This window comes from Eumetopias jubatus, unplaced genomic scaffold (assembly GCF_037043125.1).
Source record: "Eumetopias jubatus isolate StellerSeaLion01/CBP00866 unplaced genomic scaffold, mEumJub1_p1.0 scaffold_3, whole genome shotgun sequence".
In the NCBI taxonomy this organism is placed as follows: domain Eukaryota; kingdom Metazoa; phylum Chordata; class Mammalia; order Carnivora; family Otariidae; genus Eumetopias; species Eumetopias jubatus.
The window spans coordinates 33,983,930-34,000,001 of NW_028274809.1; the positions used below are offsets into that span (position 1 = coordinate 33,983,930).

The 16,072-nt window shown below is 41.3% G+C and overlaps 1 protein-coding gene across 2 annotated transcripts in view; it reads right to left on the reverse strand.

The window, feature by feature from the left end:
- KIAA2012 (KIAA2012 ortholog) overlaps nt 1-15,861 on the reverse strand; it is a 101,086-nt gene extending 85,225 nt beyond the window's left edge. For both annotated transcript variants that reach the window (XM_088022074.1, XM_028121392.1), the window contains exons 1-2: nt 15,778-15,861; nt 14,310-14,594 (exon numbers count right to left, since the gene is read on the reverse strand). In XM_088022074.1, coding sequence (XP_087878200.1) covers nt 14,310-14,594; nt 15,778-15,861 — 369 coding nt within the window. The remainder of the gene's footprint in view (nt 1-14,309; nt 14,595-15,777) is intronic.
- Nucleotides 15,862-16,072: the final 211 nt, after the last annotated feature.

Genomic DNA, 16,072 nt, shown 5'->3' on the forward strand with positions numbered 1-16,072 from the left:
TCGATCAGCCTCCCCCTTGTCCATGGTGGACATCACCAATCAATTATAGCATTCTTGGGGCGCCTGGGTGGCTCAGTTGTTAAGCATCTGCCTTCGGCTCAGGTTGTGATCCCAGGGTCCTGGGATCAAGTCCCACATCGGGCTCCCTGCTCAGCGGGAGGCCTGCTTCTCCCTCTCCCACTCCCCCTGCTTGTGTTCCCTCTCTCACTGTCACTCTCTGTCGAATAAATAAATAAAATCTTTAAAAAAAAATCATGACATTCTTGACTGAAGAATAGATTGTGATTTCAGAGTCTTCCTACAAATTTTTTTAAAAAGATTTATTTATTTATTTGAGAGAGTGAGGGAGAGAGAGAGAGAGAGCATGAGTGTGGGTAAGGGCAGAAGGAGAGAGAGAATCCCAAGCAGACTTGGCCCTGAGTGTGGATCCCGACACAGGACTTGATTTTCACGACCCTGAGATCATAACCTGAGCTGAAACCAAGAATTGGATGCTGAACCAACTGAGCCACCCAGGCACCCCATTCTCTTATAAATTTTTTAAATTGAGGCAGAATTTATATATAATAACATGCACAGAACTAAAATGTTCAATTTAATAAAATCTGACAATTGTACACACCTTTGTAACCACCACACATAACAAAATATAGGTCAGAAACTTCCCTCTTGCTACTTCCTGGTCAATTTCTCCCCACCCATCAGGGAATTACCACTGTCTGATGAGGTCAGTAAGCCACAGGCCTGAGTTATGTTGCCATATCCTGCCAGAATTTACCAAAGAAGAATGACTAAATTTTAAAAAGTAAAGAAAAAAAATATGATGGAAATATAGAACCTGCCTGATGTGGAAAGAATGGCCTTAGGTTTTGGGTTCTTGCTCTAATGGGCAAATCTGTGGTTTGCTCCCGTTCAGATGTATTCAGATCAAAATGCCACAGAAGGACAGCCTACAGCTGTAGCTGAGGATTCAAGAACACCAGAGACCCTTCTTAGCTAAAAAGAGGGCTGGGAAGCCAAAGTCCATAGGACAAAAGAATACCTCTGCTGGGGAGAGAGGAACAGGTGCCAGGATAGACATTCATTCATTCATCTACTCATGCAATGCATCAAACAATATACCAGGCACTGGAGGCAAAAGGACAAATAAGACAGATTGATGACTAACAAACAATTTGAGTAACAGAAAGAAGAAAGCATGGCTAATTATTCAATTGGCTGTACTCTTTAGGAATCTGTATATTAAATGAATGTTTAGAATCCAAAGAGAGCATCAACTGATCTTTGATGTCTGGACATTTTATATGGCAGATACTTCAAGTGCAAAAAGATCCCAAATAATTCACTCCCACATAAATCTTGAGGGTTTTTCCAGAGGATAAGAAAGAATTATAGGGAGGGCAGTGGAAGCAAAGTGATTCAAGTTCTCTCTCACTCCATTTTTTCATTTGGGGATCATGCAGTAATCTTTCCTGAGCATCTTCTATGTGCCAGGCACTGTGGTAAGCCATGGAATATTAAGCATTAGATTCAAGGCCTTTTCTGGGTGAATTGGAGCCTCATTTTCTCCCTGTAAATCTTTGCTTCAAATGACTTCTCTCTGCATGCGATAAGACCACGCCTCCTCTGAGACGCTGTAGTCCCTACACAGATGGCATGATGCACTGTTTGATCTGGACAAGAGCCCCTTATTGTTTCCCATTCGTGGATATTTTCTGAAGTATCAGCTTGGTTCTGGAGCTTTACTGGGCAACTTGCTAAATGGGGCAGGGAGTTGCCGAGAAGAGTTAGGAAATCCTTTGTCCTGGAATTTGGGGTATCTAGTACATTTTTGCCTATAGTTTGAAAGCTGACTTTGGCCTCTGTATTAGTTTCTTATTGCTGCTTTAAAAGAAAAAAGATTTTAGGGGCACCTGGGTGGCTCAGTTGTTAAGCGTCTGCCTTCGGCTCAAGTCCTGGGATCAAGCCCCACATCGGGCTCCCTGCTCAGCTGGAGTCTGCTTCTCCCTCTCCCACTCCCCCTGCTTGTGTTCCCTCTCTCACTGTGTCTCTGTCAAATAAGTAAAATCTTTTAAAAAAATAAAAAATTTATTTATTTACTTGAGAGCGAAAGTGAGAGCAGAAGAGAGAGAGTGAGCACACAGAGGGAGGGGGAGAAGCGGGCTTCCTGTGGAGCAGGGAGCCTGACACGGGGCTCCATCCCAGGACCCTGGGATCATGACCTGAGCCAAAGGCAGACGCTTAACCGACTGAGCCACCCAGGCGCCCCAGTTTCCTACTGCTACTTTGACAAATTACCGTATACTTAGTGGCTTTAAACAATAAACATTTATGATATTATTGTTCTGGAAGTCAGAAGTTTAAAATGGATCTCACTGGGCTAACATCAAAGTGTTGACAGGGCTGTGTTCTTTCTGGACACTCTAGGGGATAATCTGTTTCTTGGTGTTTTCCAGTTCCGACAGGCTGCCTGCATTCCTTGCCTGTGACCCCTTCTTCTGTCTTTAAAACCAGCAAAATTGGGCTAAGTCCTCATGCTGCTATCTCTCTGGTTCTCCCTTTTGATTCCTTCTAACACTTTTAAGGATCCTTGTGATTGCATTAACCTGCGCAGATAATTCAGGATCATCTCTTTTTTAGAAAATTAAGATTTATTTATTTATTTGAGAGAGAGAGCATGTGCGCGAGCTTTCGCTTGTGAGCAGGGGGAGGGGCAGAGGGAGAGGGAAGGAGAAGCTGACTTCCCATTGAGCACAGAGCCTGAGGTGGGCCTCAATCCCACGACCCCGAGATCATGAGCTGAATTGAAACCAAGAGTCGGAAGCTCAACCAAGTGAGCAACACAAGGCTCCCCGATAATCTCTTTATTTTAAGGCCATCTGATTAGTGACCTTAATTCTATCGGCAACCTTTATTTTCCTTGCCATTTAACCTAATATATTCATATGTTCCAGAGATTAGGACATAGACATCTTCGGGAGTCATGACTCTGCCTGCCACAGTTTCTCTGAAGTTTTTTCTAGTTTTCTGGGTTTTTTTCTTTTATTAGTTTCTCAAATCATGCTTGTGAAGTTGGTTGATAAATTTCACATCTCATTGGATAAATGGATGCACTGAGAGAGGCCCAAGGCCTGTTTAGGGCTACCAAGAGGACCAGGCAGGGTTAAATCTATTCACTCGTTTCCAAGGTATAGAATAATATGTTAAGTAGAAAAAAGCAAGATACAAGGGAGAATGTAAAGTACAATCACAACCTCATAAAAGTATATTTTATAACTATATAATCATGGCGGAAAGACTGGAAGAAAATATATTAAAATTCTAATAACAATGGTTAATAGGGTGTTGGGCATAAGGTTACAGTTAGTTTTTTTTCTTCTCCCTTTTGTGAAATAAAATTAAAAATCCAATAATATGGTTAGATTATATTAATACATGGAAAACATGTTAAAAAATTAATTTATTTTATTGCACCCACCCTCCTCTCATTTCCTTCTCCAACATTATCCTGGACCTCTAACCACCCAGAAGTTACTATAAAACCTCAAAGGAGACAGAAGGGAGCCGGGAAGGGAGTTTCTGGAACAGCGAAATAAGTGACAGCAGGAGGCTGGCTGTGATGGTTTCAAACTTCTCAGGCCTGCCTTGGCTTTGCCAATCAACTCCAGCTTTTGGTTTCTTCTGAAATGAGTTATTAGTGTGCACAGAGTGGCCTATTGTCCACAGTCCACCAGAGTGCTTCCTTTAATAAGGGACTTTCTCTGGCCAGCCATGTTCCCAGGGCCTGCTGGGCCTCCATGTGCAGAGGAGCTGAGGGGACGCCCAGTACTGGTCTCCACCCCTGCACTGGCTGTCACGTTCACCCTGCCCCAATGCTAGCCAGTGAGGGTTTCCAGAGAATGAAGGAGCCACTGCCGGCTGTGCTCCTGCTCAGCAGATATGGGGTGGCAGGATGCCAGAGCCCCCAGGAGGGCAAGAAAAGCCTGGACAGACAGCTGCCATCTCACACAGACTGTGGCCAGCCTTTGTGTGCAGGAGTCGACAGAGGGGTAAAGAGAGAAGTCCAGAAATCCCAGGACTGGCAGACAAAGCCCTGCACAATTTGACCCCACCTGCTTCTCCAGGTACATCTCCGGCTAAGAGTCCTAGCTGTCTAATTGCCTTGACTTTCTTCCACCAGCTCTCCCTCTAGGCCTTCACTTACCTGTGACTGGAAGGTTTCTCTCCACTTATTTGTACCACGAGACTCAGCTCAAATTCTACCTCCTCCAAGACGTAGTCACTCTAATCTGGTCCTTGCACACCCCTACTGGGTAGAGGTTATGGCCTCTCCCTGTCACACCCTGGCAACTAATGTGTTCATCCCATGTGTTGAGCATCTGACATAGGTCAGACGCTATTCTAGTTAATAACCACTCAAGATGTTAGCTCAGTTGAATCAAAATCCCAAAAATGTCTGTACTTCCCTGCTGAACACCTGTACCTTGAACGGCCTACTTCAGTCAGAAGTTCTTTTCTGAGGGGGAACACAGCCGGTGCTTCCTGTTTCTCAGTCAGGCTTGCTGGAGCCGGACTTTCAGACAGAGGCTGACCACCTGCTCTTGTTGCCCCTGTGCAGGTCTGGCTGGAGCCAGCCTGGAGATACCAGGGAAGTGCCGCTGGGTAGAAGTGGGGGTATCATGGGAATAGGGAGATGTGTGCTGCTTGCAGCGATGCCTAGAAAGCCTTCTCCACCCCCAGCCTGACTTTAATCAGCTTTGTGTAAACACTACCACTCTCAGCCAGCCATTTTCTCTGCAGGTTTAATTTCTGTGATTCTTTGCAAATGATACTATCTCTCTCCCATATATCTTCGGTGATTACATGTTCCTGGATATCAAGCCATTATAAAGAGACTCGGGGCGCCTGGGTGGTGTGGTCAGTTAAGCATCTGACTCTTGGTTTCTGCTCAGTTCATGGTCTCAGGGTTGTGGGATTGGCCCCACATTGGTGTCCATGCTCAGGGCAGAGTCTGCTTGAGACTCTCTCCCCCTCTCCTTCCGCCCCTCTCACTCATGCTCTCTTATCTCTCTCTCTCAAATAATAAGTGAATCTTAAAAAAGAAGAGAGAGAATCAGAAAGTGGTCTGAATTTTCCTGTAGTTACAATTGTAACAGGGCTTGATTCCCCACCAAACCATTTAGCATCAAAGATTTGACCAACCCTATGTCATAAAAGCAAAGGTACAACAATTAGAATTGAAAACAGCAAAAACTAAGCTTCAGTTCTTGTAAGAGCTCAGTCTTCCTGGGTTTGAATCCTGTCTCCATCATTTACTAGCTGTGTGACTTTGGGGAAATTACTTGACCCATCTGAGCCTCAGTTAAGGAACTGTCAAATGAGGATGAAAAAAATACATATCCTGCATGCAAAAAAATGAAGTTGGACAATTACCTCACACCATACACAAAAACTAACTCAAAATGGATCAAAGACCTAAGTAAAAGAGCTAAAATTATAAAACTTTTAAGAAGAAAATATAGGAGAAAAGCTTCATGACATTGGATTTGGAAATAATTTATTGGATATATAACACCAAAAAAACAGACAACAAATGAAAAAATGGGTAAGTTGAACTTCATAAAAATTTAAAACTTGTGCATCAAAGAACAATGTCAATAGACTGAAAGGCAACCCACAGAATGGGAGAAATTATTTGCAAATCATATATCTGATAAGGGATTAATATCTAGAATATATAAAGAACTGCAACTCAAAAACGAACAAAGCAAAACAACCTGATTTTAAGAATGGACTAAGGACTTGAGTAGAGGACTTGTAGACCTGTAAAAAAGGTATACAAATGGCCAATAAGGACATGAAAAGTAAGTTCAATGCTTACTTATCATTAAGGAAATGAAAATCAAAACCATGATGAAATATCACTTCACACCCATTCAGATGGCTATTATTAAAAAAAAAACAACAACAACAGAAGATAACAAGAGTGGGTGAGGATGTGGAGAAATTGGAACACTTGTGCATTGCTGGTGGGAATGTAAAATGATGCAGCTGTTGCTATGGAAAACAATATGGCAGTTCCGCAAAAAATGAAAAATAAAATTACCATATGATCCAGCAATTCCACTTCTGGGTATGTACTCTAAAGAACTGAAAGCAGGGATATGAACAGATAGATTTTTTTAAGATTTTTTTTTTCAGATTTTATTTTTAAGTGATCTCTACACCTAAATGAGCCTGCCAGGTGGTCCGAACAGATAGATATTTATACACCCATGTGTAGAGCAACCTTATTCACAATAGCCAAAATATGGACACAATCTAAATGTCTATTGACTGTTGGATGGATAAACAAAACTTGGTCTATACATAGAGGACTATTATTCAGCTTTTTAAAAAAAAAGAAATTCTGATACACGCTACAACATGAATGAACCTTGAAGATGTTACGCTAAGTGAAATAAGCCAGTCACAAAATACTAAAAGGATAACTACTATATGATTCCACTCAGATGAGGTACTTAGAGTAGTCAAATTCATAGAGACAAGAAGTAGAATGATGGTTGCCAGTAGCTGGTGGGGAGAAGGAAATAGGAAGTTATTGTTTAAAGGGTAGAGAGTTTTACTTTTGTAAAACAGGCAGGCTCAGTTGGTGGAACATGTGACTCTTCTCTCAGGGTTATAAGTTCAAGCCCCATGTTGAGTGTAGAGATTACTTAAAAATAAAATCTTAAAGGGGTGCCTGGGGGGCTCAGTCGGTTAAATGTATGACTCTAGATTTTTGGCTCAGGTCATGATCTCAGGGTCATGAGATTGAGCTCTGCATCTCTGTCTGTCTGGCTCTGCACTCAGCGGGGAGTCTGTTGGAGATTCTCTCTCTCTCCCTCTCCCTCTGCCCCGCCCCCAGCTCACGCATGCGCTCTCTCTCTCTCTCTCAAATAAATAAATAAATAAATCTTTTAAAAAGAATAAATAATCATGGAACACTACATCCAAAACTAATGATGTAATGTATGGTGATTTAGATAACAATAAAAAATTTAAAAAAGAATAAATAAAATAAAAACTTAAGAGTTCTGGAGATGGATGGTGGTAATCATTGTACAACAACGTGCATGTACATACTGCCATTGAACTGTATATTTAAAATTAATTTAAGTGGTAAATTTTATGTCACACTTATAAAGTTGTTATATGTTATATATGCCTATATTTTTAATATATTTTTAAAGTTGTTATAAATTTTACAACACACCTTATAAAATTGTGAGGACTAAATGAAATAAGTATAAAGTGCTTATAATAGTGATGGATATAATAGTGTTACATAAATGTTAGCCATTATTATAAATATTCTCTCTATCTGTTGGTTATACAAGGGAACCAATGGATGAAATACATAAAGTCTAGAAAAATAGAAGTCTAATGGATCATATATATGGCTAACTATGAACATATTACCTATAACTCAGATTGATTTTGATGAAAATCTGATTTGCTTTCCTAGAATTATAAATGGTTTTAAGGGATGTTCTGGAAGACCCAGGTCCCTTTTTAAAAAATGCTGTTAAAGCAAGATGGGGGGCTCCTGGGTGGATCAGTTGGTTAAGCGACTGCCTTCGGCTCAGGTCATGATCCTGGAGTCCCGGGATCGAGTCCCACATTGGGATCCCTGCTCAGCAGGGAGTCTGCTTCTCCCTCTGACCCTCTTCCCTCTTGTGCTCTCTATCTCTCATTCTCTCTCTCTCAAATAAATAAATAAAATCTTAAAAAAAAAAAGCAAGAGGGAAGCTTCTTTTCTCTGGAATGTGTGGAATCTTCAAAATCAGGCCCTGTAGGCATTAGGAGTGGGGCTTTGGAATCAGTTGTCTGGCTTCTAATCCTAGCTCCATCCTTTAGATGTGTAACTTTGGGCAAGTTAATTAACTTCAAGCCCCAGTGTTTCCTCCTACAAAATGGGGGGTAAAGCTAACACCCAGCTCATAAACTTGTGCAAATTGAGTGAGGTTATATAGATAAAATGCCTGGCATACACTAAGCACTCAATAAGTGCTAGCTATTATTGACAATACCTTTCAGCTCATTGTCACGGTTGAACCATGATTCACTCTTGATCTTTCCTACTTCTAGCTTTATTAAAGGCTCTAAGTACAACTGCTCAGGAGCTGCTCAAATGGAGGACAGTTGGCAGAAAGTATAGTCAAGTCACTCTGTTAACCTTTCACTGCTTTGGTGCCTACTTGACGCTTGGTTGATAGCCATCAGCACTGAGCACTTCTTAGGAACACCATCACAAAAGTAGGAGGCTGTTGCAAAGGGAACTTCTTCCTCCTGATCTTTGGCTCAAAAAATAATTTATTATTCTGCCTACTTTTCTGTATTTTTCTATTTTGTATGATGAATCATTATGTTCAGGACAGGAAAATAAACTTTATTCAAAAAGCATATTTCTCACAATATTACTTGATAAAATAGTAGCCTGAAGGTGCCTTCATGGTTTGGACTTTGGCTGAAAACACTAAATAAAGAGTTAAGAACCTTGAGTCCTGAGTATTAGACAGTATAGAATGTGTAGGGATATATTCGGTGGAACAAGGTTGATATTACCCTTAAATACAGCCACATTTATAAGGGAGATGTCAGGAGCAATACAACCTTGGTTGAAATCAACTATGGTAATCCTAAATCCTATTTATCCCTCAATGGGACAGGGAAATGGGATGCTCTGTGAATTGAATTTTTGAAACAAATTATTTTTATTTATTCATTTCTTTTTTAAAAGATTTTATTTATTTATTTTTGCGAGAGAGAGAGAGAGAGAGAGCGAGCACGAGTGTGGGGAGGAGCAAAGGGAGAAGCAGACTTCCCGTTGAGCAGGGAGCCTGGTGCGGGACTCGATTCCAGGACCTGGGATCATGACCTGAGCCAAAGGCAGATGCTTAACCAAATGAGCCACTCAGGTGCCCCCAGATTATTTTTAATATACTATTTAAGCAACGTTCCATTGTTGGACACTTAAAAATATCACCAGATTTACAAAATCCTAAAAATATAAGAAAAAGAGGGGCACCTGGGTGGCTTAGTTGGTTAAGTGGCCGACTCTTGGTTTTGACTCAGGTCATGATCTCAAGGTTGTGGGATCGAGCCCTCCATCGGACTCCATGTTTAGCAGGGAGTCTCCTTCTCCTCTCCCTTTCCCTCTGCTCCCCCCTCCCCCGCAGCGAACAAATAAATAAGTAAATAACTTAAAAAAAATAAAAAAAATACTAGGGCACCTGGCTGACTCAATCGCTAGAGCATGCAACTTACCACAACTTTTTATTTATACATACCTTTTTACCAAGCATTATTTTTTTTTAAGTCACGGAATTTTAAAAATAAAATAAAAATCTATGGGGAATCTCTCATCTTTATATGGATTCCCTGTATATTAGATGTAATTAAATTGGATTTAATTTAACTCCAATTTAACTCTTGGTTAAATTGGATCTCCTGGTTATGAGTTCAAGTCCCATGCTGGGCGTAGAGATTACTTAAAAAAAAAAAACCAAAACAAAACTCAAAAACCCCCAAACCCCCACACTCTTTGTAACCAAATGAAACTAAAATATATTTTTAAAAAAGAATAGGAAATACTAAAACAATGTGAAAATTATTGCGTATTTCTGATGATTTGAGAAGTACTTGAAGATTCTGCCATGCTTCAAGAGAACCATTATGACTGTCATTTAGATACTACCCCAAATTATGGTTATTTAGGTTTTATAGCTATTTGATGTTTAAATAATGGGAAGCCAAATGAATTAAAGTCCTCAGGAAAAATGAAAATCCCCGCTTTGGGAATGTTTTAACAATATTTTCTCCTTAAAAAAAAAACAAGCAACATATTGTGTGTATCTACAATTGTGAGAACTCTGACATTTAATCTCTTGACTTAGCACTTACCTTTGCTCGTTAGGAGTTGGGCCATCAAGAAAGTTAAAGGGTAAGTATACGTTGAGCTACAAAACCTAGACATACTGCCACATGCATGTCATTATATCCATGTATGGAAGTGGAAATAACGTGAGATGGTTGAAAAATTTAATTGCACCTCCCTGTGATGGGCTCTAGTATCACAGGTCTGAATGCACTGGAATTTTGCAGGTTTCCTGATTCACAGTTCGGTCAGTAGAGATCCTTCCGTAAGTAGCACTGCTCTGTCTGTTAACTATCTCCCATTCCCTCCTGCCCAATTTGGTTCTTTTACTTTGAGTGTGGTGTTTTTAACTCTTGAACTATATACTCTTTGGACAACGAAATACTGACCCTGAGACATAGATGATGTGGTTATTGGTAAGGCCTAATTTACAGCACTGTTTCTATTTCATTTCCCTTCCTGACCTCACCTGACTCCTTAGATTCAACCTCACTCTCTCTGCCACTGTTTACTTCCTTCAAAGGAATAGATTTTTATTTTTCAATAGATTTTTACTTTTAAAAATGTTTATTTTTAGCAGGAGGAAATCTAATTTAATTACATATATACAGGGAATCTATATAAAGATGAGAGATTCCCCATAGATTTTTATTTTATTTTTAAAATTCCATGACTTAAAAACAATAATGTTTGGTAAAAAGGCATGTATAAATAAAAATATAACTTTTAATTCCACCACCCATGGTTAAATGTTGATGTGCATCCTTCTGCTTGTATAACTAATTTTTGAAAATTGGGATTACATTAGAGAGGCAATGTTTTCTGCACCGCCTAGTCTTGAAGTCTGGTGTGATCATCTACATGGCTGTATAATCTTGAGTGAATGACTCAAGCTCTCTGTGCTTCAATTTCCTCACCTCTAAAATGATTTAATAATAATAAACACCCTCAGGACTGATAGGAAGCTTACATGAGTTATACACAAAGAGTACTTAAAACAGTAGCAGGAACATAGTAAATACTCAAAAAATGTTAATGAACTTCAGTATTTTTATTAGATGAATATTACTTTGTAATCTGCCCTAAGAATATACTGTGGATATTTTCTCATGTTATTCATGACTAATACATGACTTTATTGCCTGACTCCAAACCCATTATATGACTGTACTATAATTTATTTAATCGATGTTTCATTGTTGGACATTTATTATTTTCAATGTTTTGTAGAGTAATAAATAACCTGTAGTAAACATTCTTGTGTGTAAATCATTGGGCACATCTCTGATTATTTCCTAAAGCAAATTCCTAAAAGTAGAATGCCAAATCGGAGTATTAGCTCTTTATAGGTTTTTGCCAAAATGCCCTCCCGAAAAGTCATGTGAATGTGTGCTCCTAATGTATGAGACAGCTCATTTCCCCACAGCCTTCTCAGCACCGGATATTATGATGTAAAATCTTCTTGCCAGTCTGTAGTTTTCATAATCAGATGGTGGTCTGTAGTGTACAAAGCTCTCCTCTTCTGAGCTGTTCCTTTTCTTTAATCCCAAATCCCTTCAAATTGCTCTTCCTATTTCAACCTACAATGTCCTCGAATCGTAAATTTCCGCCTGTAATTATTCTTTTCTTTCGTTTCTGATTTCTTCACACAATTTCCCTTCTACCCACTCGGGGGTAGATGACATACTCTTTTTTGTTACAGGTGTGCGTTATAAATCTGGTAGGTAGGTACCAGGGGAGGACAGGAGCTTCTCCTCTTTTCACTGAGCTCAAGTCTAACCCAAGAGGTAGCCATCCCCAAATAGACTCTTCTACTTTTTAAAGTAAAAATATCCCTGCTGCCTGAAATAGTCAAGGGTCTGAAAGCTGTGGAAGGTATTCTTACTCTTGACAGTAAGTTAGCCTACATAGCAGTGTCTCATTAGGAAAACAGAAACCACTCTAAGTATTTGAACACAGCAAAAATGTAATTCAAGAAATTGGTTGCACAGGAGATTAGAGAGCTCAGAAGCCAGAAAGACGGTGAGGCAACACTGAGATTAGTAATCAAAAAGCCAGCACCATCCCTGGGCTCAAGGACAGAGGGAGGAGCAGGTGGGGTCAGCTGGGGGAACCTGGTGAGGAGGCACACTGGGCCTGTCCGTTGGGAGCTGGACCACAGAGGTGATGCAGGTGTTTCTCACCACCTACAGATGGAATGGAAGGAGAGAAATGCCTTGGCTTTTTTCTCTCCTCTCTTTCCTATCTCCTTCCAGTGTCTTCCACTAACAAATTCAATTAGAAGCTAGTTGACACAGATGTTTGTGGAATTATATATAGCTTGTGGTTAACCCCACTTTTGTGCAGAGCAAAGTAAAGTAAAGGTGAGGAATGGATTTGAGGACAAATAGGGCCAAGGCCTGGCACAATGACATCCGGGGGCTCTTCCAAGCCCACAGACAATAGGGCAAAGTACAAAGCATTCCTGCCCTAGAGAGGCAGGCAATTCCGGGCTGGAATTCTGGCTCTGTCACTTACTAGCTTGAGACATTGGCCAGATCACTTAACTCCTCTGAGCCTCAGTTTTCTCATTTATGAGAGGGGGAGAGAAAAACCGTATGTCACTGGGTCACTGTGAAGATTAAATAAAATAAGGGCTATAAAATAATAGTAAGATTTCCACAATAATTGGTTTCCTTTCACCCAAAAATTTATGATTCTAAGACAAAGGACAATGGGCATTTGGTCACATCATTAAGCTTCTCTGTATTTTGGAGACGCCTGGGTGGCTCAGTCAGTTAAGCGTCTGCCTTCGGCTCAGGTCATGATCCCAGGGTCTTGGGATCGAGCCCCGCATCGGGCTCCCTGCTCGGCGGGGAGCCTGCTTCTCCCTCTCCCTCTGCTGCTCTCTCTCTCGGTCAAATAAATAAATAAAATCTAAAAAAAAAAAAAAGCTTCTCTGTATTTTAAGGGGACAGGAATCTTTCCTTTTGGAAACTTTGTCTAGGGTGGGGTAGGTGATAAGTTGCCCAGCAATGATATTGGGAGATGATGTAAGAAACACTGAAAATGCCCTGCACGATCGATTTGTTCATTCCACCAATGTTTGTGGGTAGTCACTGTTTTCTGGAAATGATTTAGACATGGTCCCTGCCCTCAAGGAGATGGTAACAGATGGATAAAGAGATACATTGCAATGCATGATGCTATGGGAATGTTCACAGAGGAGAGAGCAATGGGATATCTTTGCCTAGAGAAATGGGAGAAAGCTTCACTGAAGAAATGACATCTCAGTCGTATTTTGAAGGGTCAGCAGGAGCTTTGAAGCAGATGCAAAAGCATAGTCAGAAAAGGGCACAGAATGTGTGGGGAACAGTGAGCTATTCACGTGGGTGGGGTCTTGAGGGGTTCACAGTTAAGGCGGTGGTAAGAACAACTGGTAGACACTGCTAGCTTTAGAAAAGAAAGTCAGCCTGAAGGGTCTGGCATAAGAAGCTAATGACTTTAGCCTGTGGGAAATGAGAAGCCAGCAGTACACTCGGGAGCAATCGGGGCACCTGGGTGGCTCAGTTGGTTAAACATCTGCCTTCGGCTCAGGTCATGATCTCGGGGTCCTGGAATTGAGCCCCACTTCAGGCTCCCTGCTCAGCAGGGAGTCTGCCTCTCCCTCTGCCCCTCTATCCCCTCCCTCCCCACTCTCTGCTCTCTCTCAAATAAATAAATAAATAAAATCTTTAAAAAAAAAAATAAACTAGGGAGTAACCCAGCATCTATAACCTAGAATTCTATAAAGTGACACATCTTTCCAGACTCTCTCATGACTTCAGCCAAAGGGCTGATGCATGCAGTTACATCAGTCAGGGGCCATGTGGACATCTCATAAGACATTAGAAAGTATGAATCAGAAAAATGAGCACAGGGGTTTTCCCTTAAGATTAAATTCAGAATGGAAAAACTCATTAACTTCTGCAGATGCTGAAGGGCTCAAGGTAAATATTTAAAATGTTCTCCCTCTCCCTTCCACAAAGCCAGAAACATCAGAGGTGTGAGGATGATGCTTGTGGCTATGAGACAGGATTTCAAGGATTCTGATGAAACCTCTGCTGGCCTGGATCTGTCTGAAGCTGAAAAAGACTTTGTGTTACTCTAACGGAAAGGAAAATACAAGATGAGGGTAACACTGCCCCTGATGCTTTCAGAGCCCTTTCACATACATTATCTCATTTAAGCCCCATGGCAACTGTGTGAGGCCCATAGGGCCCAGAGTACAATCCCATCTGAGAGACAAGGAAATGGAGGTTTTAGGGTTTCATACCTTCCCTAGGGTCTGAGAAGGTATGGCCAAAGCTACAACTGGATTTCCAGACACGCAGGCCAGCGCCTTCCCCAAACCCAGGGCTGCTCTGCCTACCTGTCTCCTTCCGTACGCCAGGATGGCTTTTTTGAGGTCCTCAAGTGTGCGCAGTTCAAGACCTGGTCTCTTCCTGTGGCCTTTGGGGCGGTGGGGGCCTTGTCTCCTCTCTTCCGGTGTCCATGCTGATAAGGCTAAACCTTCTGAGTAGAGGATCAGGGCCCCCTTCCTAGTACTGAATGTCTTGGGGAGAAAGAGGCTCCAGGTGTGCTGGTTGGCACTGCCTTCCTCCTGCGGTTTGCTGACCAGGACATAATCTTCTGGGGACTTCCAGTTCAAGTAATCCTGCAATGGAAAGAAACCACCTCGATCCATGGTCCCTTGATAGCAACAGCCCTGGTGCAAGGTGTTTGACAGTTTTTTAGTGACTGATTCTCTGTGAATTGTTTTCACGCTGTCACGGGACACAAACACTCTTCAGAGCAACTGATTTTGTTCTCCACATCTCAGAATCAGGAGAACCTCAGGCAGGGTTCTGTTTTACCCCATACAACTTTCAGCAGAGCCGTTCATGCCTGGAGGCTTCAATAGGCTAGTTAAAATGTCCTGGTATGCAAGTAAGTAGTCGTAAGTATCAAGGGCAGCAAATTACTTTGAAATTATGGACTGGATGGCAGTTTAAATAGGGGAAAACCATTCATTCCAACCCTCACTTCAGCTGTACACAGGGAGACTTTCTGTGCATTCCAGATGCTGTGTAACATTACCTAATTTGGCTATTTAGGACCCTATAAAGTAGTTGCATATCTTCTAAGTAAGTAAATGCCATTGGCCACAGAGGTCCTTTGAAACTTTATAGGTCTTTTAATATAGCAAAGGTCAAATATCACGACAAGCTACCATGACAATGGAAATCTCTGTGTGATCCAAACATTTTCAAAGAACCCCACCGGGTTTCTTATTCCTGGGAGGATTCAGTGAAATAAAATTCCAGTACAAGGGAATTTTGCCACCTCTTTAAAATCTTCTAAAATGAGATTTAAAAAAAATTTATTTTTATTTTTTGCCTATGTTAAGTATGAGTCCTCTGGGTTGAATTCCAGAAAGTTCAAGGAAGCCATTGAAATGGTATGAACATACACAGCGTTTCAACCACAGAGCAAAACTTCTAAAAACCAAACAGCCATCAACTTGTCTAGAACCCAGGTGGAAATTCTGGTCTTGAACCAAACCATCTGAATTCTAAACAGTCTGGAATCTCCTTCAGTCTAAAGCAAATGAGGCTGTAAGTCAGTGTACAAGGGGAAGGAGGAGGGCTCCAGGGGCAATATCGACGTGCAAGCAAACTTCCTTATTTTCTTGAGTTTTACCAAGGAGGAGGGAACGTCTACCAGCGATCCCCACCCCCCAACCTCACTACCAAACCAAACCAAAACAAGCACGGCTCAGCCCCAAAATATTCTCCCAAAATATTCAGCTCTAAGAGCATTCTCCTCCCACCCCCAAAATATTCAGCTCTAAGACTCACCTCTGGTTCAAAATAGACTTCTAGCTTCTGTTTGTTCTGGACCAACTTCCCATGTCCCCGGCTCAGGAGAGAGAGCGTGAACATGTTTCCCTTCTGACCACCCTTCTCAAGGGCAGTTCATCTTGGTTTTGAAGGCTGAAAACTGGTCACACCTCAAGATTTCCTGAGCTCAGCAGTGAGCCCAAGAAGACCACAAACACTGGGCCTTTTATTAAATACATTTTTCCTTCGTACAGCAGCTTCTTAATAACAACCAGCCACACAGTTTAGACAGTGTGTGTCTTTGTCGGGAGAA